At 35.3% G+C, this 26984-nt stretch overlaps 4 protein-coding genes across 4 annotated transcripts in view; 2 read left to right on the top strand and 2 right to left on the bottom strand.

Annotated features, from left to right (window-relative positions):
- The window catches only part of LOC118644121 (glycosyltransferase 25 family member-like), a 123918-nt gene that overhangs the window by 1023 nt on the left and 95911 nt on the right, over positions 1-26984 (top strand). Inside the window, exon 2 of the mRNA XM_036283536.1 lies at positions 11518-11677. The gene's annotated coding sequence lies outside the window, so the exon portion shown is untranslated. The remainder of the gene's footprint in view (positions 1-11517; positions 11678-26984) is intronic.
- On the bottom strand, positions 4419-6497 carry LOC118644432. Its single transcript, XM_036283007.1, has 2 exons — positions 6475-6497; positions 4419-6387 (listed from the first exon to the last, which is right to left on the bottom strand). Exons 1-2 carry the CDS (start codon positions 6495-6497, stop codon positions 4419-4421), a joined length of 1992 nt encoding a protein of 663 aa, XP_036138900.1.
- Positions 6883-8273, top strand: LOC118644431. Its single transcript, XM_036283006.1, has 3 exons — positions 6883-7048; positions 7103-7608; positions 7716-8273. Exons 1-3 carry the CDS (start codon positions 6883-6885, stop codon positions 8271-8273), a joined length of 1230 nt encoding a protein of 409 aa, XP_036138899.1.
- LOC118644430 lies at positions 15506-16494 on the bottom strand. The gene is made up of 2 exons (XM_036283005.1): positions 16454-16494; positions 15506-16316 (listed from the first exon to the last, which is right to left on the bottom strand). Exons 1-2 carry the CDS (start codon positions 16492-16494, stop codon positions 15506-15508), a joined length of 852 nt encoding a protein of 283 aa, XP_036138898.1.

Below are 26984 nucleotides of genomic sequence, written 5' to 3'. Positions count from 1 at the left end.
CAAATTCGAATCAAACTTTTTATTTTTATTAAAATTATTTGTTAAAATTTAGTATAATATTAATACTAGATTCTTACTAGTAGATTATTTAAGTATAAATGGAAAAAGTTGCTTAATTGCTTGTTGATAAAAGTTTGTGATGATTTTAACGTTTATATAACATTATTATAATAAAGTTTTTTTGAAGTGTAAAAATAAATGTCAAATACACGTTACGTAATTGACATATGACGTCAGCGACCAATTATGATAAAATATTAATGTTAAAATAACGACTGCTTGCTAGTATTAATAAGCTGAATTGAAATTGGTTAATTCTGCGGAAAACTTTGATATTTGGACTTATAGAGCAACAAATCATTGCAGATTTATTACATCAATATTGCAATGTGCAGTGTAACGTTATGAAGACATTGCAGATATATATACTGCACACAATTGTAACAATATGACATTAATGTTTCAGAAACGTTGCAAAATCAATATTTTATAATTTACTAGAACATGACAAACGCGCTCCATTTTTTCTTCCTATTGTTGTATATTTAATATATAGTAACCACAAAACAACGTAACATTAACTCTCTGACTGCACACTATCAAAAATTTACGTTCATTGCACACATGGGTGTGCTCGGGTGCACGACACTCGGGAAACATTGATTGATATTTCGGGCAGAAATTGACGAATTTTATTCCATTTTTACTCCCAAGGAAAATTTCTCAGAATTATGATAATATAGATTAGAAATATGTATAAAGTGGAAAGAGATATATTCGATAGACTGACAATAAATCAAGAAATTTTGCACACGTTTGAAAATCGGTCTGGGTATGGTTGCTAACCCAGTGTGCAGTCAGACGGTTAATGTTACAGTTTGTCGTTTAACAATTACGTACGTTATATTACAATTACATTGTAAAGTGTAAAGTTATAATAATGATATTACGTTATTATTGTTTTGTTTTTACTGGAATTCTAAAAAAATCTATGTAGGAAACATATAAACGTAAACACACACACACACGCGCGCGCGCGCGCGCGCACACGCACACATATATACACACAGGGTGAGTTATTTAAAGTGACAGACTTATCTTGGAAACGAAGAATTTTAGAGAAAAATGTTTCGAACAAAAGTTGTGTTCAAAGGGGAACATAAGATGGTACCATCGATTTAACTTTGAATAATCGCTTGTAGGTCACGTTAACCCATTACTTCCCAAGCGGACATTTTATAGTCGATTGATTTTCGGCTCAGAAAAGTGATGAGATCACATGAAAACTTAAAACAAAATATGCTCTTCTACGTAAAAATAGCTGCTCTTTCAGATTCCGGGGTCAAAATTTCAAAATTTTCTATTGGAAATTAAATATAGCGGCTCAAAATTGATATAAATTTTTTCATCGACTATTGACTTTTTATAGTAGAAAACTTCGAAAAATTTTGTCCATGACTGTTGTAAACGATTGAAGTGACGGAATTTACCTTTTTAAAGTATAAACTATGATTATTAATTGATTTTTTTAAGTAGTTCAAGTAGTTCAAGATGGTGGATGCAGTATGGCGTCCAAATACATGGAAATCATATTTTACTGCGATATATGTGTGTGAATAGTCATTTCTTACATTTTCGAGGTCGCTGAGTACAAATCTTTGGTCAATTACTCATTTTTCAAAATGGCGGATACAATATGCCATAAAAATTATACTTTATTAGAAACTATGCCTCCGAGTACTTATTTTATGTATTTGTGAGACCGCTGAGAACAAATTTTGAGTCTGTTTTTTATTTTTCAAAATAGCAGATACAATATGGCATCAGAATACACGAAAATTATATTTTACTGTGAACTATGTGCGTGGGTACTGATTGTATATGTTTTTGAGGTCGCTGAATACGAATCTTGAGTTTGATTTATATGTTTCGAAAGGCGGATGTAATATGATACACATAGTTCGCAACAAAATCTAATTTTCGTGTATTCTGACGCCATATTGTATCAGCCATTTCGAAAAATGACTAATTAAACTAAAGATTTGTACTCAGCGACCTCGAAAACGTGAGAAATGACTGCTCATTCACATATATCACAATAAAATATAATTATGTTATGGTGTCCTGTCCGGACGGATAACTATAATTATGTAGTCATGCTTCCATGTACGCTTTGTCAACAATTCAGAGAATCGCCGAGAGGCGAGATCGTGGCCCTGTCTTATCGGTGGGCCTACGCCCGACGCCGGGCATGCGCGTCGCGGCGCTGCATCGCCATGTCATTGTGTTTCCGTTGCGCGCAACGTCAACAGTGCGTAATAGTGAATAGTTTTTTCTACGAAATTATTCACCGAATTTGCTCACGAGTGCTCACCATAGTGATTACATTATGCCCAAGAGCAAGCATAGAAGTCGTTCCAGACACCGCTCAGGCAAGAGAAAACGTTTCTCTAGGGACAACTCGCACAGCTATGACCGACAGGTTAGGTCCCGCAGATCGACAGAAAGCTTGCATACACCCTTGAAAAGCGAGCTTACTTCCACCCTGAAGGAACTATTAGTCTTTATGAGGGAACAGCACACTACTAGATCTAGCCCAGGCAATCCGCTGTCCCGTGAATCAACGGACGTCCTCTCCTCCCTGGGGGACGAAAGCGGCGACATCGTCCTCTCAAGGGCCTCTTCCCAGGCAGATACACAGACGGTTCTTACGAACCGGGGCGGCGAACCAGGTGCATTCTTCTGCGTAGGCAAATGAAAGAACGTATCCGACTGTTGTATCTGACCAGGGCATTTACCTTCCTCTGTTCTGTCCTCAGGATCACTAGCCAGAGTGAGTTTCGAGGACAATAAAGAGAACGAGTCTCCCCTGGTAAGTAAGCTATTTGGAAAGGTACAACCTTCGTCAGCCTCAGCCGCGTGGGACCCGATCATCCTCGAAACCACAAAGTCGGAAGTCTTCTCAGGACTTAAAGAGGAAGCCCGGGCCGACCTCCTATCGAAATACGAGCCCAAAGGGGACTTAGCTTGCTTAGGCCCTCCTAAAATTAATAAAGAATTGCTGTCGGCTCTGGGTAAACGTCAGCACGTAACGAAGCGAGACGAATATCAAGCAAAAGAACAACTTCAAGTGGGAGCGTGTCTTAACACCTTAGGCTCAGGCATATCGGACCTTCTCAAATCACAGCAGAAGAGCCCCCTGGAAGACAATACTAAAGCCGCTATCACCAAATTAGCTGAAGGCATTCACCTGTTAGCGGATCAGCATCAACATAGAGTGTCCTTGACAAGACAGGCTTTTATTAAGCCGTCCCCAACTTTTGTTGGAAAGTCGGCAACCGAAGGGGCCTTAGTGGACGAATGGCTCTTCGGGGCTTCCTTCACTGAAGTTCTTAAATCAGCACAGACATGCGAAGAGGCAGGTCGGGAACTATCCAGACCTACTCTAACCCCACTGGCATTGGGGAAGTCCTCTCTTCAGCCTGTACGCTAGCGGCCGGCACGCTTTTCGGAAAACTCCAAGCCCCCTACCGACCGTCCATCAACATCGGCTTGCCAAGCAGGGGGCACGCATTGGGCGAATCAAGGTCACCGAGCCAGCTCTCGATCACGTGCCCGCTCTCGATCTCGGACCCATCGACACTAAACGTAAGATCCGCAAGAAGACTATCTCTTTTTTGTACTAAATGTCGTAAACTAATCTCAAATGCCGAGGTCCTCAAAGCCATTAGCGGTTACCGGATCCCGTTCACTTCTCCACCACCCGCTCGTACCACTCTGAGAGAACCTACTTTTTCTCCCGCAATGACGGACGAGTGTGACAAGGAAATTTCGCGCTTATTAGACAAAGGCGCTATAGAAGCCACTTCTTCTTCTACAGATCAGTTTCTATCGTCCTTCTTTTTGATTAAAAAATCTTTAGGCGGAATGCGATTCATATTAAATCTTAAATATTTAAACCAATACCTCTCTCCTCCTCATTTTCAGCTTGAAGATTGGCGCATAGTGATCTAACTGATGACTCAGAATTCATGGATGGCTACCCTCGACCTAGAAGACGCCTACTTATAGGTCCCAATCTCCCACGAGCATAGACGTTTTCTACGCTTCCAGTGGCGCAATACCACGTTCCAATTTATAGCCCTACCTTTTGGGCTTTCTACCGCGCCATACATATTTACTAAGATCTTACGTCCAGTACTAACATCACTACGAAGAAGGGGATGCAGCTCAATCGTCTACCTAGATGACTTCCTCTTTCTTGGCGCTTCAAAAGAAGAATGCCAGCAAAACCTCTTCACAGCTCGAGAGCTATTATAATAATAATAATAATAATGAGTTCGGGGGGCAGTCCTCAAATGGGTCCCGCCTCTGACACTCAGACAGAGTCCATTGTATCTCCCCGTTGTCAGCTGTCCTTAGCGGGGCCCCGCTTCCTTCCAGAAGCGGAGAAGATCCTCTAAGGGCAGCTGTCCCACCTGATCCGGTTCCAGAATGCCTGAGCCCAGCAGGCGTGCTCTTGGTCCGACCAATACTGGGCAGTTCCCAAGAATATGGAGACTAGTCTCCTCTTCTTCGCCACACCACCTGCAGTCGGGCGTATCGCTACTGCCCAGCTTATACAGGTGATAATTAAGGTCGCCATGGCCCGTGAGCAATTGCGTCGCCAGCCTGGCGTCCCTCCTATTTAGGGATCTCATGCTTCTGGCCAGGTCCTCACCGGGACAGTCTCCCAGCAAGGCTCCGGCCTGTCTGCATTTGACCCCCGTAACTTTCCTCCAGTGCTCAAGGTGCTGGTCCCGGAGCCAGCTCCCGATCCTCCTCCTGCCCAGGCAGAAGGAGATCCCAACAGCCGGCTCCGGTCCCACCAACCTTGTTTCTGCTGCCTCCTTGGCAAGCAAGTCGGCTATTTCGTTGCCCTCGATCCCCGAATGCCCGGGGACCCATACTAGGCCAACGTCATTATTCTTCGCCAGTTCGTCTAGTACAATTTTACAATCCCAGACCAACCGCGAGTTAAATCTCGGACCTTCCAGCGCTTTGAGCGCTGCCTGACTGTCCGAGCAAATTCTGATGCGCCCTCCTACCCTACCGAGCTCCAGTAGGTTCTGGGCACATCTCATGATAGCTACCACTTCCGCCTGAAATACCGTTGCGTGTTCGCCAAGCGGAACGATCATTCTTGCTCCATCGCGCTGGCAGTAGAGCCCAGCTCCAGAGCCCGTGCTCGTTCCGGAGCCGTCCGTGAACCAGACGTCCCCATCCCGAGGAACCGGTCCCTTGGAGCCGTCCCACTCCCAGCGCTTGGGAAAGCTTATCTTGTACCTTCTTTCGAAGGTACGAATTACTGGCCTTCTATCTTGCCCCATCGCAAAAATGGGGCCCGATAGAATTCCTTCAGGGAATCTTGTGTGCAGGGCTCCCGCCCTCCACCTTGATTCGCACCTCAGGCGGTAGGCCGCCGCTGCCGCCGCCGCCACTACTACCCGATCGAGGGGCTCGATGCCCAGCAGCATGCCCATCGCCGCCACCGGCGTGGTCCGCATAGCTCCCAAGGCCCCTCTCAAAACCAGAGCCCTGATATGCTCCAGCGCTGACGCGGCGGTTTTCTTCAGCACCCTCGGCCACCACACGACAGATGCGTATAGCAGCCTGGGTCTGAGTATCGCCGTGTAAATCCAGTGGACTATCCTCGGTTTCAGACCCCATGTCTGTCCGAATGTCCTCCTGCATATCCAGAAGTAAGAGCATACACTCTTACATCGGTTCTCAAGATGTTCCCTCCAAGCCAGCTTCCTATCTAGGATTACTCCCAGATATTTAGCCGTCCCGGTTGGGACTAATCTCGTCCCTCCAAGGACTGGCCCTTCCACCGGACCTACCTTGTACTTGCGAGTGAATACCACAAGCCCGGTCTTCAGTGGGTTTACCGACAAACCGGTCCTGCCACACCACTCCTCGACTACCTCCAATGCTCCCTGCGTGAGCTCCAGGAGTGTTTCCAAGAAGGGGCCTCGTACTAGGATAGCCAGGTCATCCGCATATCCCAATGTAAGAATCCCCCTCTCGTTCAGTGTTCCGAGCAGACTATCTGCCACCAGACACCACAAGAGTGGAGAAAGAACCCCTCCCTGAGGGCACCCTCTCTCCACCCAGCCACTGACACTCACCGTTCCCAGTGAGGCCGTTACCTGTCGCTTGAGCATGCCTTTGATCCACTCCACAATCTTCTCCGGCACACCTCTGCGAGCAGCCTCTTCACATACCACCTCATGCGGTGTGTTGTTAAAAGCACCTTCAATATCTAGGAAGGTGCCCACCGCGTAACCCTTCTTCTCCAATTGCTCCTCGATGAACGATACATCGAGAGCTATTACTATCCCTAGGCTTTTTAATCAACGATCTTAAATCACAGCTAGAGCCTTCACAGAAATGTAAATTCCTTGGATTTATCTTTGATTCAGTTTCTCAAACGATATCAATCCCTCCGGATCCATACTGAACGGCGGGGCAAATAGAAATTAATGAGCCTATCACGCTTGCGAAATCTTTGATGCGGGTAACTGGCTTTACTGCGAATTTGGAGATAGTTTTGAGCAATTTGTATCTACGATCCGGAGGGATTGATATCGTTTGAGAAACTGAATCAAAGATAAATCCAAGGAATTTACATTTCTGTGAAGACTCTAGCTGTAATTTAAGATCGTTGATTAAAAAGCCTAGGGATAGTAATAGCTCTCGAGCTGTGGAGAGGTTTTGCTGGCATTCTTCTTTTGAAGCGCCAAGAAAGAGGAAGTCATCTATGGACTATTGTACACCAAACTATTTGAGAGGAAGAAATTTCTAGCCTTAACAAAATCAAATGGAAACTACCTCGCAGAAATGAACATACCTTCCTTCTTATACGCAGACTTCCAATGGTGGATCAATATCTTATCGGATCAGAATCAGGCTAACGCCATACGCTCAGGTATCCCTACGCGAGAGCTTTTCTCAGACGCATCCCTATCAGGCTGGGGAGCAGCTTATGGAGACTTACGCACCCATGGTTGGTAGTCCGAAGAAGACAAGGCTAAGCACATAAACTTTCTTGAACTTAAAGCTGCCTTCTACGCTCTAAAGTGCTTCGCTTCGGACCTTGCTAATTGCGACATCCTGCTGCGCTTGGATAATACCACAGCAATCTCGTATATCAATCGTTTTGGTTCGATCCAGCATCCACATCTTATGTTATTGGCAAAGCAAATATGGCACTGGTGTGAAGAACGCAATATCTTCTTGTTCGCATCCTACATTGCCTCCATTCATAACACCATCGCAGATTATGAATCAAGAATTATTAGCCCGGTAACCAAATGGTCCTTATTTCAGGCGGCCTTTTTAGCTTTATCAAAGTCCCTCGGCCCCTTTGATATGGACTTTTTCGCATCCACTCTTAATGCAAAGTGTGAGGCTTACGTCTCCTGGCTCTCAGATCCGGGAGCTGTGTCGATTGACGCCTTCACGATTTCCTGGACGAGCTTACGGTTCTACGCCTTCCCCTCTTTTATTTTAATTCCACGTATGTTACGAAAAATTATAAATGAAAAAGCAACCAGTGTCGTGGTGGTATCCTGGTGGCCTTCCCAGGCTTGGTTCCCCCTCTTTTGCCGTCTTTTATTAGAAGACTCTGTAATTTTCTCGCCTTCTCAAGATCTGCTTTCGTCTCCTTTCAGAGCCCATCATCCAGCTTGGAGATCCCTTTCCCTGGTGGCCGGGAGCTTATCAGGCGAAGCTTTATCGACCGAGAGGTTCCCTCGCATGCTTTGGAACCTACCTTAGCCTCACTAACAGATTCAACAATTAAACAGTACTACAAACCACTTTACGATTGGTGGACCTTCTGTCACTCAGGATCAATTCCGCTGTTTTTGCCAACGCCCGCTGAAGCCTTGGACTTTCTGGCGCAGCAATTAAATCAATCGAACTCATATTCCACGATCAATACAGCACGCTCAGCAATATCTCTCATCTCTCACAATGAAATCGGTACCCACCCGCTAATCAAGCGCTTCTGTAAAGGCGTAAGCGCTCTCAAACCTCCTCGCCCTCGCTACAACCTTATATGGGACGCAGCTCCGGTTGTTGCGAAATTAGCCACCTTGTATCCATACGACTCACTCCCTTTAAAAGTTATCTCGAAAAAGCTCGCATTACTTCTCGCTCTTGCCACGGGTCAACGCGTCCAAACCCTAGCCGCCTTACGATTGTCACAAATACATCTAAACTGGTGATCAGAGTACCAGATCGTATCAAAACCTCCGCTCCGGGACGACCACAACCATATTTTTCGTTCTCCCCGTTCGTAGGCAACGAGAACCTCTGCGTTTTTAATGTTAAACACTATTTATACGCGACTAAAGACCTTAGGATACTCTCGGGCGACGCCTTCTTTATCTCATATACTAAACCACATAAAGCTGTGTCCACCCAGACAATAAGTCGCTGGAGCAAATCTAGCCTGAATGATTGCAGAATTAAAACAAATAACTTCTCAGCCCATAGCACTCGTCACGCCTCCACCTCGCTGGCAGCCCAAAGAGGCGTATCATTAGATATAATTAAGCAAGCGGCTGGCTGGTCAGGTCAGTCGCGAGTCTTCGCCCAATTTTACAACCGATCTATCGTTAATCCTGAGGATTTTAGTAAATCAATACTCAGAACCTAAGTTTTAAAGTTAGTTTTACGTTACACGCAAGAAAAATATCAAACCCATCTCTCGGGTTTGACTCGTGCAAATCATACTCTGAACATCTACATAATTATAGTTATCTGTCCGGACAGGACACTATAGCATAATTGTAAAATCAAGCGAGCTCGCTAGAGCGAAGCTCGATTGAAATTATGTATGGGTGTCCTGTCCGGACGGATAACTATAATTATGTAGTCATGCTTCCATGTACGCTTTGTCAACAATTCAGAGAATCGCCGAGAGGCGAGATCGCGGCTCTGTCTTATCGGTGGGTGAGTAAAAGAGAGTGCCATCAAAATATGAATTAAAATGATAAAATTAATATGGCTTTCGTGCTAATCCCGAGTCTGTATATGGCAGTATATAGACATAAGAGCACAGAGATAGTTATATTTGCACGTGTTTTATAAATTATACGATAGATATTTCGTTTCGCACAATTTCGTTTCCCCATCGCGCCTACCGGGTGGTTGTGCGGCAACGATGATGACGACGAAAAGGAGAACGTGAGTCACGTTCCAGGAATCGCGGCGGATTTTTTTTCTACCAGAATCTTTCGTTTTGCGTAAAAACGAAATCGAATTAGCCAAAATTTGAAATGAAAAATTTTAAGGTAAGAAGCCTAAACTAAATAATTACTCATTGTGCCTAATATTGACTAGGTGTTCAATCTAGTTTCTGTTATTTAAGAAGTCGTTGCAGCTGAAGTCCACGCCTCGCACAAATAGTAGCACCGCTTGCATTGAGCGTACTTTGGACCTCTGACTTTGGATATCCGACGCAAATGAGCACAATTTCCGATAAACATTTTTAAGATATTATTAACAGACTTGTTTCACATGTTAGAAAGTAGATTGTTTGTATCTCACATTGGTCACATATCCTTTATGTACGATAGCCAATACCCCGTTTGCCTGAGCATTGCATAACCTGACAACCATTTCTGCTGTGACAAATGTTGGCAACAGATTCTGTTGTCAAAAAGGCGACAAATGAGAAACATATCTTGTCATTGCAAACACTGTTAGCAGATATTCAACAAATATTTAGCAACATCTGTCATCAGAATATATGACAAAATAATAGTGAACTGCGAGCAGATTTATTGAAAGTATTGATGACAGATTGACGACAAACACCAAAGTGCAAACAATGTCAGCAAATTGCCTGTAGAGATGCAACAACATTTGTGTGTCAAAGTATGTGACAGATTGATACCAGAAACGCAGCAGATCTGTCGAAATGTCAAATTGGCAATAAAAAGTATGGCACCGTCGATAGGCGGCCTACTCTCTCGGCAGTAAAATGCGGTTTAACTCGCTACATAAAGACTACTCGCAGCGCGACTAAGGTAAGCAAAAATTACCTTCCTTCGCTGCACCTGCGGAGGAGTCCGATGTGGCGGAGGACCGCCACATTATACTTTTATGATACAGAACTGGTAGTATTTTTTTTTTTGGAGTAACATTTAACTACAAGAAATTTAATGAAATTAATTGTATCTAGAATAGATGATATACCTGCGATATAAAGGGAGAATCAATTGAGGCCCTCCTATAGAAAATATTAGATGCTAAGGAGAGGGTGAGGTAAATTATTCAATCTGTTTATACTCCTGAATTAATAAATCTTCCCAGGAGACTGCTTATATCGATTCTCAAATAAAATTATAACTGTGAAAATGAAAAGATTCGACAAATCTGTCGCCAATCTCGTCATTTATGAATACAGATTTGTTGCATATTTGGCGCAAATCTGCTGTGAGTTTACGTTGCAACATCTTAATTTGCTGTGTGAATTTGTCATTGTATTGCTAATGACAAATCTGCTCTGGTGTTGCACCCAATTTGATAGCAGGATTTGATAACAATTTTTGCTTGCAATTGGGGCGCACTCGAGGACACAGTAGACTATGGCAGCCTGATTCCGCAAGAAATTTTTAGCAGTCTGCTGACAATTTGGCAGCAAATGGTTAGCTGGGTAGAGTATATAAAAGTGATTCAATGGCCAAAGGAGAATCCATTTGATTGCGCTATCGACGAGGGTGTCTCAGCACATAAACTGGATTTACGAGAAGTTGAATGACAGAGCAGTGCAATTCGGTATACAGTGTTTGACATATAGGCTTATGCAAGGTGTTGTTAAGATATCATACCGGCGATGGCGTCAACGAATGCCATTATTGCCGCTGTCTACGCAACAAAAGCTTTTAAATTCGCAACCAGTTGTAGCGCATCCTTAAATAATTACATGGTAAATACACATATTAATAATCAGCAACATCTTATTATAGACAAAATGTAAGACTTTTATCAGACAATGCATCAACAATTGCAAATTAAATTTTAAAATTTAACCTATACAACACAAGATATTCTATGAACATCCTAGAATACTCTATGAATATCTAAAATATTCTAGATGTTCATAGAATGTCTTGTTCTGTATGGAAAATCAGAATCAGTCAGATAACTGTAAAGATAAAAGGAGAATTTACTTTTATTTGTACATTATTGTATGTTTTAATACATGAATTTTGCAATACATTAATAAATAACAAAGAAGTCTTATTTTTGTTATCAATTACATCTCCCATTACTGATAATATAAAAATAATGTTAAAATAAATATAATTTTATAATAATATTTATTTTATTATTATTATAGAATTTGTAAATTAATTTTAATTGTATAGTTGAATTTAGAATTATGATCTATGCGTTTTTATTGATCAAAATGCTATAATTCGATAGTTAATTCATATTTTTGAGGGTATCTTTTTTTAGATGGCGTTGCAAACATTGTACAATTTTTTAATATGGGAGTTTGAGAATCCTGGTGCAGGCTCAACGAATTTTGACTTTTATCATCAACTATTGTAGGTGTAGCTGACAACACTCGATCTTTTATAAAACCTCAAAGGAAGAAATCTAACAGTCAGATCAGGTAAGCAAGGCGACCAGTTGACAGACAGTTCCTCTTCGTCCTATTCACCTTCCAGGAAATGTTTTCACGATTAGTCTGGAACACATCGCATTATGTGGAGGTGCATCATCATGCTACATCCACATGTTTACTCTAATATCACAGGCACACAAAATGTGGTTGGTCTGGCAGACCAGACTAATTAATCGTTATGTATTTTGACCTGCTGAATCCGAATCTAAGGTCAGAATTGCTGAATTGGCTCATTTTTTCCTAACTTCAAGAAAACACCTTGTAAAAGCAATTTGGGTCACAAATGTATAATCCAGAGCGTGCAAACTTGCGTAACTACGTTACCCGGGGAAAATTTAATACGTATGACAAGTTTGATCTTCTGTGAATAAATAGCGTAGAAAATTTACTCCCTTTTTCTATTATATATAACTCTTTTATTCTCGAAGGTTTGAATTAATGAACATACTGAAACCTGGATGTTGCAAGTCTGATGAGTGGAGACTATTCATCGATTCTTCTAAGGGAAGCTTGAAAGCAGTGTTGTTGCACAATACTAATGTATATGCCTCCATTTCTATAGCGTACTCGGTAGTAATAAAAGAAGAGTACACAAATCTGAAAACAGTTCTTGAAAAAATTAAATATACAGAACATAGATGACGAATTTGTAGGGATCTGAAAATTCTCACCATATTATTGGGTCAACAATCAGATTACACAAAAATCCGTGTTTCCTATGTGAATGGGATAGTAGAGATCGAACGAACCATTACATAAGAAAAGAATGGCCGACAAGGACGCCTTTGCAACCTGGGTCTAAAAACATCATAAATAAACCATTAGTTGAACCTTCAAAAATTATTTTTTCACTTTTTTATATCAAATTAGGACTTATGAAATAATGGGTGAAAGCTCTGAATAAAAAAGGTGAATGCTACCAGTATTTACAAGAAAAATATGTAATAAAAATTAGGACGTTTCGTTTAAGAAATTAAAAGTAATCTTAACGTGACCTTCAAGCGATTATTTACGATTAAACCGATGGTACCACCTTATGTTTCCCTTTGAACACAACAACTTTCGTCTGAAACATTTTTCTTTAAAATGTCTCGTTTCCGAGATATAAATCTTTAAGTGGCTCACTTTCTATATATTATACATATAATTATATGTATAATACATATTATTATGCATACTTCGTAAACTTCGTATACTTCATATAATACTTCGAAGCATTTTATTGACTAATCGAAATAAAGAATTTTACAAATTAATAAATCAAAAGATACTTCAAAACTTTTGTAGCACCAAGTGGACCTAAGCCTAAATTAAATAAAAATGTAAATTATATATTGTATGTATAATACATATACATATATATATTATGCATTTTTTATTCCGATTAATCAATAAAATGCTTCGAAGTATTTGTAACGTCAAGGAAACTGCAGTCTTAGATGTACACGTAATACGTATATATCAGAATATTAACCTTTAGAGGACGGGAAATTTTCAGTGCAAATCAACCTCTTTTAAAACGTGTAATTTATATTTAAATCGAATGTATAACTTAGGACAAATCTCCGATCAAGTAAGTGGTCCCTAAAGGGACCAGTACCATCTGCAAGGGAAAGGTCAATGCAAAAAAAGTGATGCAATGATTTTTGGGTGTTTTTCAACGTAATTTTTTGCGCTGAATACGAAAAAAATAGTTTAAAAAATCCTAGATGCGTCCAACTACCACCAAATGAGAACGCGCTTGGACTATCCTGAAAAGAACCGTCCAAGATATAATCACCACACCTGAGGTGAAAGTCCGCCAAATATATATATATATATATATATATATATATATATATATATAATGCACTTAAATATAGTTAAAAGCATTAAAATTAACTAATAAAACTCGACGTGTGTTAGATGAGTTGTATAAATTTTTGAACATTTAACGTTGTTTTTTTTCAAAAACTACTGTTTTTATGGCAAAAATAAATAGGACATAAAATATGTACTTCGATGAAATCTACAACTTTTGTTTAAAATATTTTTAGAAATTCCTATTATTTACGAAATAAATAGAAAAACCGTAATTTTTATGGTTTTTTTATGATTTTCGCTATGAAAATCAAATTTGCGCCAATATTCACTATCATATTCGTAATCAGTGCCTCAAAATACGTAAGAATACGTAGTTTCAAAAAAATCGGAGGTAAGTTGTTTTCGGAACTTTATCTATATTATTAAATAAAAATGAGAGAATGAATAAAGGAAAAGTGAAAAGAAGTTGAAATAATTGTTACAGATATAATTTTATACAAATATAAAATTTTGGGAGTGTCCCAGATGCGCACAGTAATAAACGGACACAGACCAAATGCGCACAGACCAAATGCGCATAGATCAAATGCGCACGGACCAAATGCACACGGACCAAATGCGCACGGACCAAATGCGCACAGACCAAACGGACACAATAACCAACAAACTTACCACATGGGTTGCGACTTTTCGGGCACCTCACCCGATGGGGTGGGTGCGGGAGGGGGGGCAAAGCCCCCCTCGCACCCCCCGCGCGCGCGCGCGTGTGTGTGTGTGTGTGTGTGTGCAAAGCATTTTATGCACCACATAGGTTTGCGACTGTGCGCATTTGGTCCGTGTGCATTTGGTCCGGGCGCATTTGGTCTGTGCGCATTTGATCTGTGTGCATTTGGTCTGTGTCCGTTTCACTCAGCCTGCTGTGTCCGTTTATTACTGTGCGCATCTGAGACTTACTCAAAATTTTTATTAAGCAGAAATAAAAGAATACCAATATTTATTGCATGGGTAAAGAAAACTGCTAAAATCTTACCAATGTTAATAATCTAAAAACATATCTTTTTTAAAGAAATTGATATAGAATTTGTTTATAAATGTCTTATATTTATGGCACATATTCATTACAAAGATGATGTTCGTGGAAAAAATGTGTTATACAAAGCGATTTTCTACACCAAGAACAAGTTATAATGGCTATTTCGTCACAAAGATCGCATTTTACTTTAGAATTCTTTTTAAAACAAAAGTCTACTGGTGTTTCAAATTCTATCGGTATAACTCGCAGGTTTTCATCGTATGCATTCTCTACGTATCCACTTTTATAGCGTCTTTCACTGGCAAGAACTTGCTGGCACTGGCAGCACTGAGTGCTTAAAACGTATTTCACTGAGAGTAGTAATGAGCGAATTCTGAATGTTGAACGTTTCACTGGAAGTGCAAAATGCACTCAGTGCGCACTGTGTTAAAACTGGCCCCGAGTATAGAGGCCGGGGCCACTTCAGTGTTACATTATATTTGAATTCTTTACTGCTGTGACAATGGACTTGCTTGCGGTAAATGAATTTTTAGAATCATCTTCATCAAGTGAAGATGAGATTGTATTTCTTAAAAATATAAAACAAGATGAGATTGTATTTTTTAAAAATATAAAACAAAGAAAACCAAAAATTGCAGTTTACATTTACTAATATTCATTTGAAAACAAATGATCAGGTATACAATTTTGATTTTTAAGGTTATATTTTTGATAATAATGTATAATGTTATAACATGTGGTGTGTGTGTGTGTGTTTGTGTTTGTGCCACTATAAATTATATATATTATTTATATTATTTATATTATATTTATAAAAAAATTTTTTAAAATATTATCCAAAAAGTTTTAATACTTTTCCAGCTTACTTTAATTTTAATTATTATTTTGCAATTGTGAGTTTAATTTAATTTGTCTTTTTGTAGAATGTTCTAGAATGTACTCTTTTATTAAAAGTGCATTTATTCCTTAGTTTATTATTTTTATTTCCCGCTCTTTCTTAAAACTTTCTTAAAAGTTTTAAGATGTATTCCATTGAGCGTGCGAAACTGGTGGAGTTTTGTGTTATCCCACCAAAAAACTGAAAAACTAGGGGGCACTGAGTGCGAGTTCTTGCCAGTGGAAGACGCTATTAGTCCACGCATATTTAAATATATTTTGAAACCTGGGTGACGAGATTGATGGTGTGTTAATGACTGTAATTTCAAGATATTATTTCTATTATGAAGATCTAAAGCCAGATCTAACAACATAATAGTATCAGAAAAGTATTTAATAAAATTCTTCCACAATCGAAATCCGTATACGTCTAATGGCTGTATTTTTCCCGTTGTACCGGCCGGAATAGTTAGGAAAACAATATCTGTTGCAGAATCTGGTTTAGTTTCTGAAACTATCTTAGGGCAATGTCCACTCCACGAATCTAACAACAATACTGATTGTGGCCCGACATTCGGAAAAAAGACTTCCTTTAGCCAAGTTTTTACATGATTTGATGTTAATTTGCCTGACTTTGAAGCCGTAACAAAGATATTAGACGCGTTGAATAATGTTTCTTGTACTCTCGGACTAAATGTTCCTGTAATTTCTTTTAATACTATGAAAAGAGGTGATAATAATCTACCATCAGCCGAAATAGTCGGTTGAATTGTATAGCTATGCGTGGTTGCTGATGTAGACTGTACTATAGATTCTACGTTTTTAATAAATTTTGGAGCTAAAGTACAACCAGAATGAAATTCTAACTGAAATCCACTCTGACCTGAATTATAAATATTTTCCACGCCAAATCGATTAATATAATATTTTACATTTGCAATAAATGTTTCGCATTTATTTTCTAAATTAGATTTTGATAATAGAGACTTTTTTGTAACAAATTTTGTTATTTTTCTAGATACAATATTATGTGTTTTTTAAAATCTTTGTACCTATTTCTCTCAAGCTTTGAATCCTGCCACATTTTCTTCATTTTGTGCTTGAGAAACCCATCGAGCGATGTCAATGTCATGAATGATGATTTTTCTTTCAAGTGATTTATTAAAATGGTCTAATGTGTATTAAGAAATTTTTTTTAATTTTTCTGGCCTACTACCACCTTGGATGAAATAGTTTTTTTATCGTCGTAATTGTCGTATCGATGTAACTTTTTTAAATTTTTGCTTAACTCCTTTAAGCGATTTTGGTTTTGTCTTATCACTTTTCCAGTATTCTACAGCTTGCCTCTTATAATCATTTGATATTGTTTTTTCAACTGAATCACAAATAACTTCTTCTGGAAAATATATTTTTTTCTTCATCCGCCTCTAATAAATCAACTTTTTCCGCTTTTGGGACCTCATACTTATCATAAAAATCTAAAGTTTCTTCCTCTTCTAATTGAAATTGTTCTTCATTTTTTATTTTTAATAGCATACGTTCAATTTTTACATTCACTCGTCTTTCCTGCGATGTTATCAGAGTATTTAGATAATCCAAATCATTAAAAGTTATAGCGAGTAAAAATATCACATTATATGTATTAAATTGCAGCATTCTGAAATATTAAAATTAAATATATATTTCAATCTTTTATTATATGTAAAAAATAATACACTTTATAATTAATAAATAGAATTATCTTCCCTGGTGGAAATATTTTTACAATTTTTTATGCATTTCTATAAAAAATTAAAATTTTTTACAATAAATCAAAACTTTCTACAAATTAATGAAAATTGTAAAAATTCATGACAATTTGTAATAAATTGTAGTAAGTTTCCAGATAGCAAGCCCACGTCATTTTGACGTCCCAAAATGGTCATATTTGGTCATATGTCGTCAAAATGACCATTTTTTTACATGACCTAAAATTGACGTCATGATGACGTCATTTCGAAGTCATATTTCAGTCATAATCTGACGATTATTTTCCCAGACAGCACACATCCAAAATCGGGACATAAAGACGTCATTAAGACGTATTTTAGACACGGTCTAAAGCGGTGTCTATACAATGAGATTTAAGGCGCAAGGCATAAGCATATTATAATAAGCATATTATATTCAACTTTAAAAGAACTTTTTTAAGAAAACATTTAGATATCTTAGAAATAATTTCAAAATGGTCAAATTAACCATTTGAACGCTTCAAAGTCTTAGTGCTAAATAGATTGCAATTTCTATCAAATTATAAAGGTTATGGAAAAAGTTAAATTTAACAATGAAATTAATAAGTAAATAAGTTAATGCTATTTATTTTTAATGTGTTTTGCAAAATTTAATTGCTTTTATAAAAAATAATATAATTGCGACAGTTTATAACATATAGGTATATGTAGACAATAACAAGTACCCATATCGATGATTCAAACTGGCGTAGCAGATAGAGTACAAAGTTTGTAATCCTAAGGTCCCGGATTCAAAACTTACCAGCGGCAAGTAAGAGTAAAATAAAATAATATAATTTAAATTTAATTAATTAATAAAAATTTGTCCCAAATTTAGTATGTACTGTTGATAAGAATAAAAAAAAAGAAATTTTTATTTTATTTTTTTATCTCTTGTTAGTTTTATTGGTCTTCAATCCCGAAATCAAACGTCAGATTTATTTAATAAAGTAGTTTTATTAAAGAGGATCCTAACAAGATGCTTCTCGTTATAATATCACAGTATATACAGTAGCGCAACTTCTTGTCGGCACGTTTGATGTTAGTATTGGCCAAAATGGAGTGCGCTTGCGCGAAATAAGGCAGTATAATCACGTGACAATCATCACGTGATCTCTGTTCTTCTCTCTTCATCATATAATGCTTTCTCATTTCTTTTCTATTTTAGATCATATTAAAGATAATTTAATTGTAATTGAAATGTAGAATTATTGTTCCCTGAAAATTAAACACTGGCAGCATTAGATTGCCAATTGAATAATTATTTATTTTTAGTATTAAAAGTAGCAACATTACATTTAATACAAAAAATAAGTAATTAATTACTAACCAATTTAATACTGTCAGTGTTAAATTTTCATAATAAGGGTTAACGATACAATGTTAATACGTGCGTAAAAAATTTTTTAACTGAAATATTACAAAATATTAAATTATATAAATATTTTAATAGTTAATTATTTAATACAATATATATAAATGTGATAGTAATTAAATAAATATAATAATAAAATGAATAAAAACAGCATAAATAAATAGTATATATATATCAGATTTATAATTTTATTTTCTTTATGATTTATTAAAATAATATTGCAATATAAGTGATAAAAACATTTCAAATTGCAGGTTAGATGTATGCATAAAAAGAATTGATACATAAATATAATACAAAATTGATACATAAATATGGTACAAAAATAAAATACAGATAACACACATAATATATACAAATAAATTATTTAAACAATTTAAAATAATGTAACTTTTTAGATTAAATACATATGTATATGTAAATATGTAACATTTTATGATACATATATTCTGCATTAAATATCTACTAGTTTTTTCGCCCGCGTTTCAATAAATTTTTTTCCTAACATCAATTATTTTCGTGTCCGACAATTTATAATGTTTCAACTTTTATACATCTCATATATAATACACTATTTTCCACACCACCTTTGAGGTACAGTGTCAGGCGCGTTGTTTTTTTTAAGTGGTGTCCCTAGTAGGCCTAATCCACTGTTTTTCAGTTTTACATTTTTTTTAGAGAATGTCCAAACACATTAATAATATGCATTAATAATACTTTTGTAATAAAATAAATATAATAAATAAAATAACTACAAACTATAAGTAAAACTAAATATAATATAACTAAATAAAATTGAATATAATTCGCATTATAATTGTAAAACTAATAATATATAAACAAAATTCTTTTTACTCATCTCTCTCATTCTATCCGTATCTCAGCTACTCGATCCACCTCGATACGAATTAAAAAGAGAGAAAGATAAAAAAGAAGAAACAAAACATATAATAATAATGAATAATAAATATAAATGTATAATATATTCACATAGTTACATTAAACTTATAAAAACAAAGCTACAAATAGTTATAAAATAAAAAGATATTTATAGATGTTTGATATTTAAAAGTTTTCTATTTTTTTTATGAAGTCCTTTCGTTGTGTTTTCTTTACATGATTTATTATGTTCTGATAATGTGAAATAAATACGCATACGTAAAAATAATTTTATAAGAAATATTGTAGGAAAATCCGGACATGGCGGTTGAAAAATTATATCTTGAGCAAGCTGAAATAAGTAACCGCCAATATTTTTTTGAAAACAATTTTTTTCAAAATTTTTTACAAACATTTCTTCTAATTTATGTATATAGAAACAGAAATCATAGGTTGCTATACGTAAGTTTCCGAACGAGTTTGTTTCGTTGTATTCATAAGCTCGAAATGAAGAATATAATGTTGTATTATCCAAAGTAGCCTTGTTTTTATTTAAATAAGCTATACATGTATCACATGAATGTATCTCTAAACATCTTTTTATTAAGTACCCACATACATATATAAATGCATTTTCTTCTGGCAGATCCATTGTATAATAATCATGATTCGGGATATCTAAAATTATACGTGATGAAGATGGAACAAATTCAGAAACGGTAGATGAAATAGAACTTGGTGTTCCAATTAGGTTTAACATATCATCTTCATCTGGAGCACAATTTTGCGTATCTGGATGTTTCAGAAAGGTTATACTAAATAATTTTTTAAAAGCTCTTGTAAATTGTATAGGTGTTGGATTTAAAGAATTACCACCTTGTTGTCTTATTAAACCAAAAAAATTTTCGAGACAATCTTGATTAATCCTACGTGTTCTTAAGTATGGAAAGTTATAACATTTTAATTTTTCCCAGAGTTTTATTATACTTTTAATCGTAATCTGCCAGCAGATAAAGCAGTTCACTTTTACATAAGTACCATTATTATTTAGGACTTTGATACATTTCAAAAAATAGAACATTTCTTCTAAAAATTGAAGTTGTTTATCGCTTCCGGTAAAAGCTTTGCCATATTGTTTAGGGCTAGTTGTAGAAGAAGAATTTAAAAGATCAAATAATTTATCAAAATGATCTATTAAATCAATGGTTCCAACTGCTTCACTTGGAAGTAAACCGGAAGACATTTGCGTACACATGCCTGCAGCGACACGATTGCTAAATACTTGGACAACAAATTTTACTTTCATTCTTTGGAAACCATTGGGTTCAATATGGCATTTTGATAATTTAGGTGCCAATTTTATCCATTGTTTACTATCTCTTTCATAAAATTGAACAATGTGAGACCATGATGCTATTTTATTATTAAACTCAAAATCATGCTTTAAAAGATTATTGCGTGTTGCTTTTATTAAATGAGGAGTATCAAAAATATAAAGTACTTCTTCCTCTTCAACTAAAAAGGTTGAGTTTTCTATTGAAATTCCTAGATTACGAGATAACTGGATAAAATTAGATCCCATATCACTTACTAATGCATGTACTGTTGCACCACTAATTCTTAATTTAATTATTGTTTTAAATATCAAATCTTTTAAATCATTCATCCGACATGTAGTTTCAACAAAACAATAACATAACGGTAGTTTCCAATTGCCTGCAATGCTACGTGCCATTATAACAAAAACGTTTTTTGCAGGAATAGACGATTTTTGCTTCCCATTATCCTCAAACCCGATAATTTCATCTTGCGATAAATTATAAAATAAATGAGATTTTAAACTCATCTCATCTACGCATAAAATACAGTGTCTGTCCATAGGAGGCAATGACTTTAATTTTAATGTTAAAGTATTAAAAATTTTATCATTTAAACCAGGCGCAATATTCCACGTTTGAGTTAACAACTGTAAAGAACGTATTGAAGGTAATGATATTGTTTTCTTCATTTCTCTATAATTTCGTGGGCTTAAAAAATATAAAGATAACGCGAATTTTTTAAATTCAGGATCGTATCTTTGACCACGATTACGTTTCAGTTGTGTGTCAATTTGTGCCGACAATATTTTGGCAAACCTTACAGGTAATAACTTACTTCCTAGTTTACGCAAAGTCTCAAATTCATCCGCATCTTCTGTATTTGCTGTTTTCCTTTTGTTCTGTCTTTTACCTTTTCGTAAGCGTCTAATAGTTTCTCGCATCGTTTTAATTTGCGCTTTCAATTTTTGATTTTTCATCCTCAATTTTGTTTTTCGAGGAGAATTGTCAGATATTGCTTGTTGGGATGCCTTCGTACCACATGTGCCAGATGTACTTCTACATACAAAATATTTAAATATGTTACAATTGCAAAAATAAATTAATTAGAAGAAGTAAAATTAATAATAAATTTAAAATAAAATAACGCGATTGTTTGATAAAAATAAGTAATACAGTTTCTATTATATTATTTCAAATAATGTTAAATTAATATAATATATTTTGCATTTATAAAATTTAACATTATAGATATAAATAAGAAAAATAGTAATATATATGACAACATGTAATTATAAGATAAAATATAATATAATCATAGCACAAATCATATATCTTACGACATTTTATATATATATATATATATATATATATATATATATATTTAAGTATATTATTTTAAAATAAAACTTACGGTTTAGCAATTTCAGCACTATTATTTATTATTTCTCCAGATAATTGTAAATCACTGAAAAAAATTATATATAATTTAGAATTGCCAGTTACGTTGAAACAATTAAATTAACTTAATACATTAGAATGTTATTTTTATTTCAATATTCAAATATTCACAGAATATTTCAAAGAAATTTATATATATATTAGTATTTTTTCTAAGCTTTGTAAAAATAATAAAGTTTTTTATCATTACCTGTTACAATTTTCTTCTGTGCTTGTTGATGGAGTTGCATTCTGTACATCTAAATCCATTTCAGCATTCAAACATATATTTCTACAAAAAAATTTACATAGCTGTTAAGGTTCACATATTGAATTTATGATAATTGATTGATGGTACAATTATATTAAACATGATATTGAGTTTCTCGTCGAGCAAAAATTACTTGTAAATAAATCCTTGAGTACATTGGCGGAATACAAACGTACTCCACCGCACACAATTATGCAAAAAAATTTAATTACGTAATTGTGTGCTATGGGGTACGTTTGTATTCCGCCAGTGTACTTAAGGGTTATACAAAATTAACCAAATTTTTACTCGACTACGACTTGCCAAGGAGGATATGAATATACTCTTTGTAATTGATGAAAGCAACGAGCATAGTTTATATTCTTTATATCCTAACTGATCAATTTTAGTTCTCAAACTGGACACGTGCTTATTTCGTTTTTACTTCTATGAGGAAACTTTCCTAGGGAGAACAGGCTTCTCTCCTAGGCCCTTCTCCATAAAAGATTTTATGGTGGAGGGAGTAAAAAGGTTGCCAGGGCCCATAAGACCACTGTAAAACTTTAGTCTACTTCAGTCGACTACCGAATGCCAAAGTGGTTAAGTCGATAAAGAATATAAAATATCAAAAAATATATATTTACAATTAACTTTTTCATTTATGTTTAAATTTAAAATATTTTATAGTTAATACTTCAAAGAAGATATAAATTCTATTATATTTAAAATAATTATTTTTTTATTTTTTCAAATTACCCTAAAATTGTAAAAAATAGTATAGATGATTACAATGAAGATATTAAAAAACTTTGTTCAGTTTGAAAATTAAAAAAAATATCTTTTCATAATTATAAAATTTAAAATAAGCTTTTAATATATTATAATATAAAAATGTTATCCCATAAAATAAGAATGTGGATTGTATTGAGATTATCATTATTGTATCAAAAAATTATATTTTTTTATTTATTTGACTCACCTAGTTGTTTTTTCTTGTATATTATCCGTTGAAATATGTTGTTCATTGCTTAAGGCGTTGCAATGATTCGTATCTATTATTGTGCTTCTGAAAAAGTTAATTTAAGTTATTTATTAATTAAAAATTAATTCTTCTAAGTTTTATAATAAATGTAAAAATAGCTTACATATTATAATTTTCTTGGTTTTCCATCGTCGATACTAAAGAAGAAGTAGCACTGCTGTGAAATAATTTTTTAATTATTTTTATATTTCCTTATGTACAAAAATATTTTCAGTTATCAAAACTAAATTATTTCTAATAAAAAGCAATTAAAATTAATATAAATAAAAACTTACTTATTATCTGTCAATTCCAAAAATTTTGTTGGTACGGCATCTGGATGAAGGCGAGCTCGTCCTTTGATTTTATAATCTTTCTCATTAAAATGTAAATGGCACAAGCGACAATTGCGATTTACATACTTTGGACCTTTTGGTAGCAAATCAAATCTTCTGCACGCTTGAACCCATGCCAACCATCTGTATATATAATAATCAATTTAAGTAAACAATTAATAAAATGATAAAGTAAATAATTATTAAAATTAGTGTTGTACCTATCATGTTCTTTGGGAAAAAGAAAGAAGTGTCGCTTTTCCACATAAGTCCTCATACATCCTGTCACTGCACACCAATGATTTTCCTTATTTCCTTTTATAATTTTCTCCATCTTTTATATATTGTGATTCCTTCGAGATCTCGTAGCAAAATCTAAAACAAAGCTAAGATCAAAGTGTTTCAAAGAAAAGTTAACCTGTACAAACTTTATACAGGTTAACTTTTCTCTTGATAATATATTTTTTATTGACACTTCACGAATCACTTAACACTTTACATAACTTTTTATATTAAATTTATCACGTCACTGTATTTTACTCTGCAGCACTATATACGTCGTAAGCATTCAAACCTACCTCTAAATCGGTTAAACAAGGAAAGACAAAAAGGGAAGAAAGAGAGAGTACGTACTGCCTTATTTCGCGCGTGCGCATTCCGTTTTTGCCAACATTAAATCAGCCGAGTTGCGCTACTGTATATACTGTGATAATATTTTGATAGATAATAAAATTTTTAAGAGAGAAGGAAGGAAGAACATAGAACGTAGTAGTACATAGAAAGGCAACCAATCATCAATCAACATAAATTGCAGACCAACGACATCTATCATCCATCATTTACTCTTGGATCACTAATTTCAACACCCCCTCCTGATCCAAGGGTAAAAAAAAAACTTTTACATATTATATTCACAAAATGCAACATAAGAAAGTACAGCTAATTCAAAAAACGCAATCCCAACTCCTCTCTATTCTTATTAAATCGAACTCTTTCTGAACCTTTCGTTAGGATATTCGCTTGTTGGTTTTCACTACTAATATATTCAATCAAAACATTCTTATTCTTAACGTGTTCGGAAATAAAATTATACTTCAAATCTATATGCTTAAGTCTTCGATTGTTTCCTGGATTTTTTATAATGGAAATGCATCCTTGATTATCCTCAAATATAATTATAAACTGTACATTCAAGCTTAATTCTAACAATAATTTTCTTAACCATAAACTATCACAAACGGCACTACACAAAGCTACGAGTTCTGCCTCTGTAGTCGACAGTGCAACTGAATTTTGCTTCCGGGTCGTCCATGCAACCTGTTGTGGTCCTTCTTAGATAAAGGGTCACAGGTAATAGGGATCGCTTGTCGATACTCCTCGGGTCAGGTCTCGGAGAGATTATAGCCAGTTGTAGTATAACAATATATATATATTCTTTCTTGGTTACACTTGATAACACTTATACACTAACCCGTAACAAATATAAGAGAGTCAGCGACATGCGTTCGTCGCTGTATTCGGTGTAGCAAAAGCCCACTCGTTGTCTGTCCATCGGCGTATATACACACCGGTTTTGGGCGTATGACCGCGGAAGGTACTTCTGCGGTCACTGGCCTTTAGACAGTGTATGTGCTTAGCCAGCAATTGCTGGCTATGCGGATTCCACCCCAAAATCAGATGATTTTGGGTGTTGAGTCTTAGGCAACCGGGTGTATTTCCCGGTGCGACGCCCGGTATGTAGGCCGGGCGATATCCGCGCGCGAGGTGTCATCTGACACCTACTATCGCTTGCGACAGGCCGTATGTGAGTGTGATGCACTCACAACAAACCGTATTACTAAATATCTTTAATAGAAAACCTGAAACAGACTTTCTATCTCTTGTATCACCTCCCCAATCTGAGTCTACATAAGTTATTAGTTCTGGCTTATTCTGTCTTTTATAAAATAATTTTAAATTTTCAGTCCCTTTTAAATATCTCAAGACCCTTTTTAAATGATTGAAGGCTTTATTCGTAACTTTGTCTTGCAATCTACAAAAAAAATTTAAGGAATAACTAATGTCTGGTCTACTTCCTAACATTAAATACATTAGACATCCTACCAATTCTCTAAACTGTTTACAGTGTACATTTTTGTTGCTATCGAATACATCTAATTTTAGCTTTGGATCAATTGGCAATGCAGTAGATTTACAATCGCTGTAATTAAACTTTCCTAAAATCCTTTTCAAGTATCTTTCTTGACTCACATATAATGCTCCCTTTTCTCTGTCATAACTAATCTCTAGTCCAAGAAAATGTTTAAGATCACCTTTATCTTTAATCTTAAATTCACTCATTAATTTAGTTTTAATTTGAGTAATTAAACTTTCACTTGCACTAGCCAAAATTATATCGTCAACATAGAGAAGCAAATAAACATTCTCCCTATCGCAATTTTTGAAATAAAGGCAATAATCGTTCTGAGATCTTTTAAATCCTAGATCTAACAAAAATTGATTAATTCGGTCATTCCAACATTTTGACGACTGTTTCAAACCATACAGGGATTTTCTTAATTTATAAACTTTGTTATGTTCATGTATTACCTCTTCTGGTGGGTATATATAGATTTCATCCTTTAAATATTCATTTAAGAATGCAATCTTTACATCCATTTGTATGAACTTAAATGAAAGTTGATTTCCTACTGCTAATAATGTACGAATAGTAGACATTTTTGTAACTGGTGAATATATCTCGTCATATTTAAAGTTATCTTTTTGAGCGAAACCCCGCGCTAATCTTGCCTTGTATTTATCTGCTATATTATCTTCTAAAGATTTATACGTAAATACCCATTTCGTATCTAAAATTTGACTCTTATTGGGTTTCTGTACTAATTCCCAAGTTTCATTTTCATTTATTGCTTCTATTTCCTTTTCTACTGCATTCATCCAGAACCTCTTATCTTCCCTATTTTCTAGCTCTCTAAAATGTCGCGGTACATCTTCAATATATGAAATAGCATCAAATGCCATATACATCTTATAGTCATTGTATCTTAAAGGTTGTTTGATAATTCTTTCACTTCTTCTTATACTATCATTTTCGTTTTTATCTTTATCTTTTACATTACATCTAATCTTATCATTACTTTCTAAATTATCATCTTTAACAATTTTCTCATTCCCAAAATTATTCTGATTCACAGTCTC

This window comes from Monomorium pharaonis, chromosome 2 (assembly GCF_013373865.1).
Source record: "Monomorium pharaonis isolate MP-MQ-018 chromosome 2, ASM1337386v2, whole genome shotgun sequence".
NCBI classification, from domain to species: domain Eukaryota; kingdom Metazoa; phylum Arthropoda; class Insecta; order Hymenoptera; family Formicidae; genus Monomorium; species Monomorium pharaonis.
Note: the sequence above shows the minus strand (reverse complement) of the source record. Positions and strands in the feature narration are given on the sequence as shown.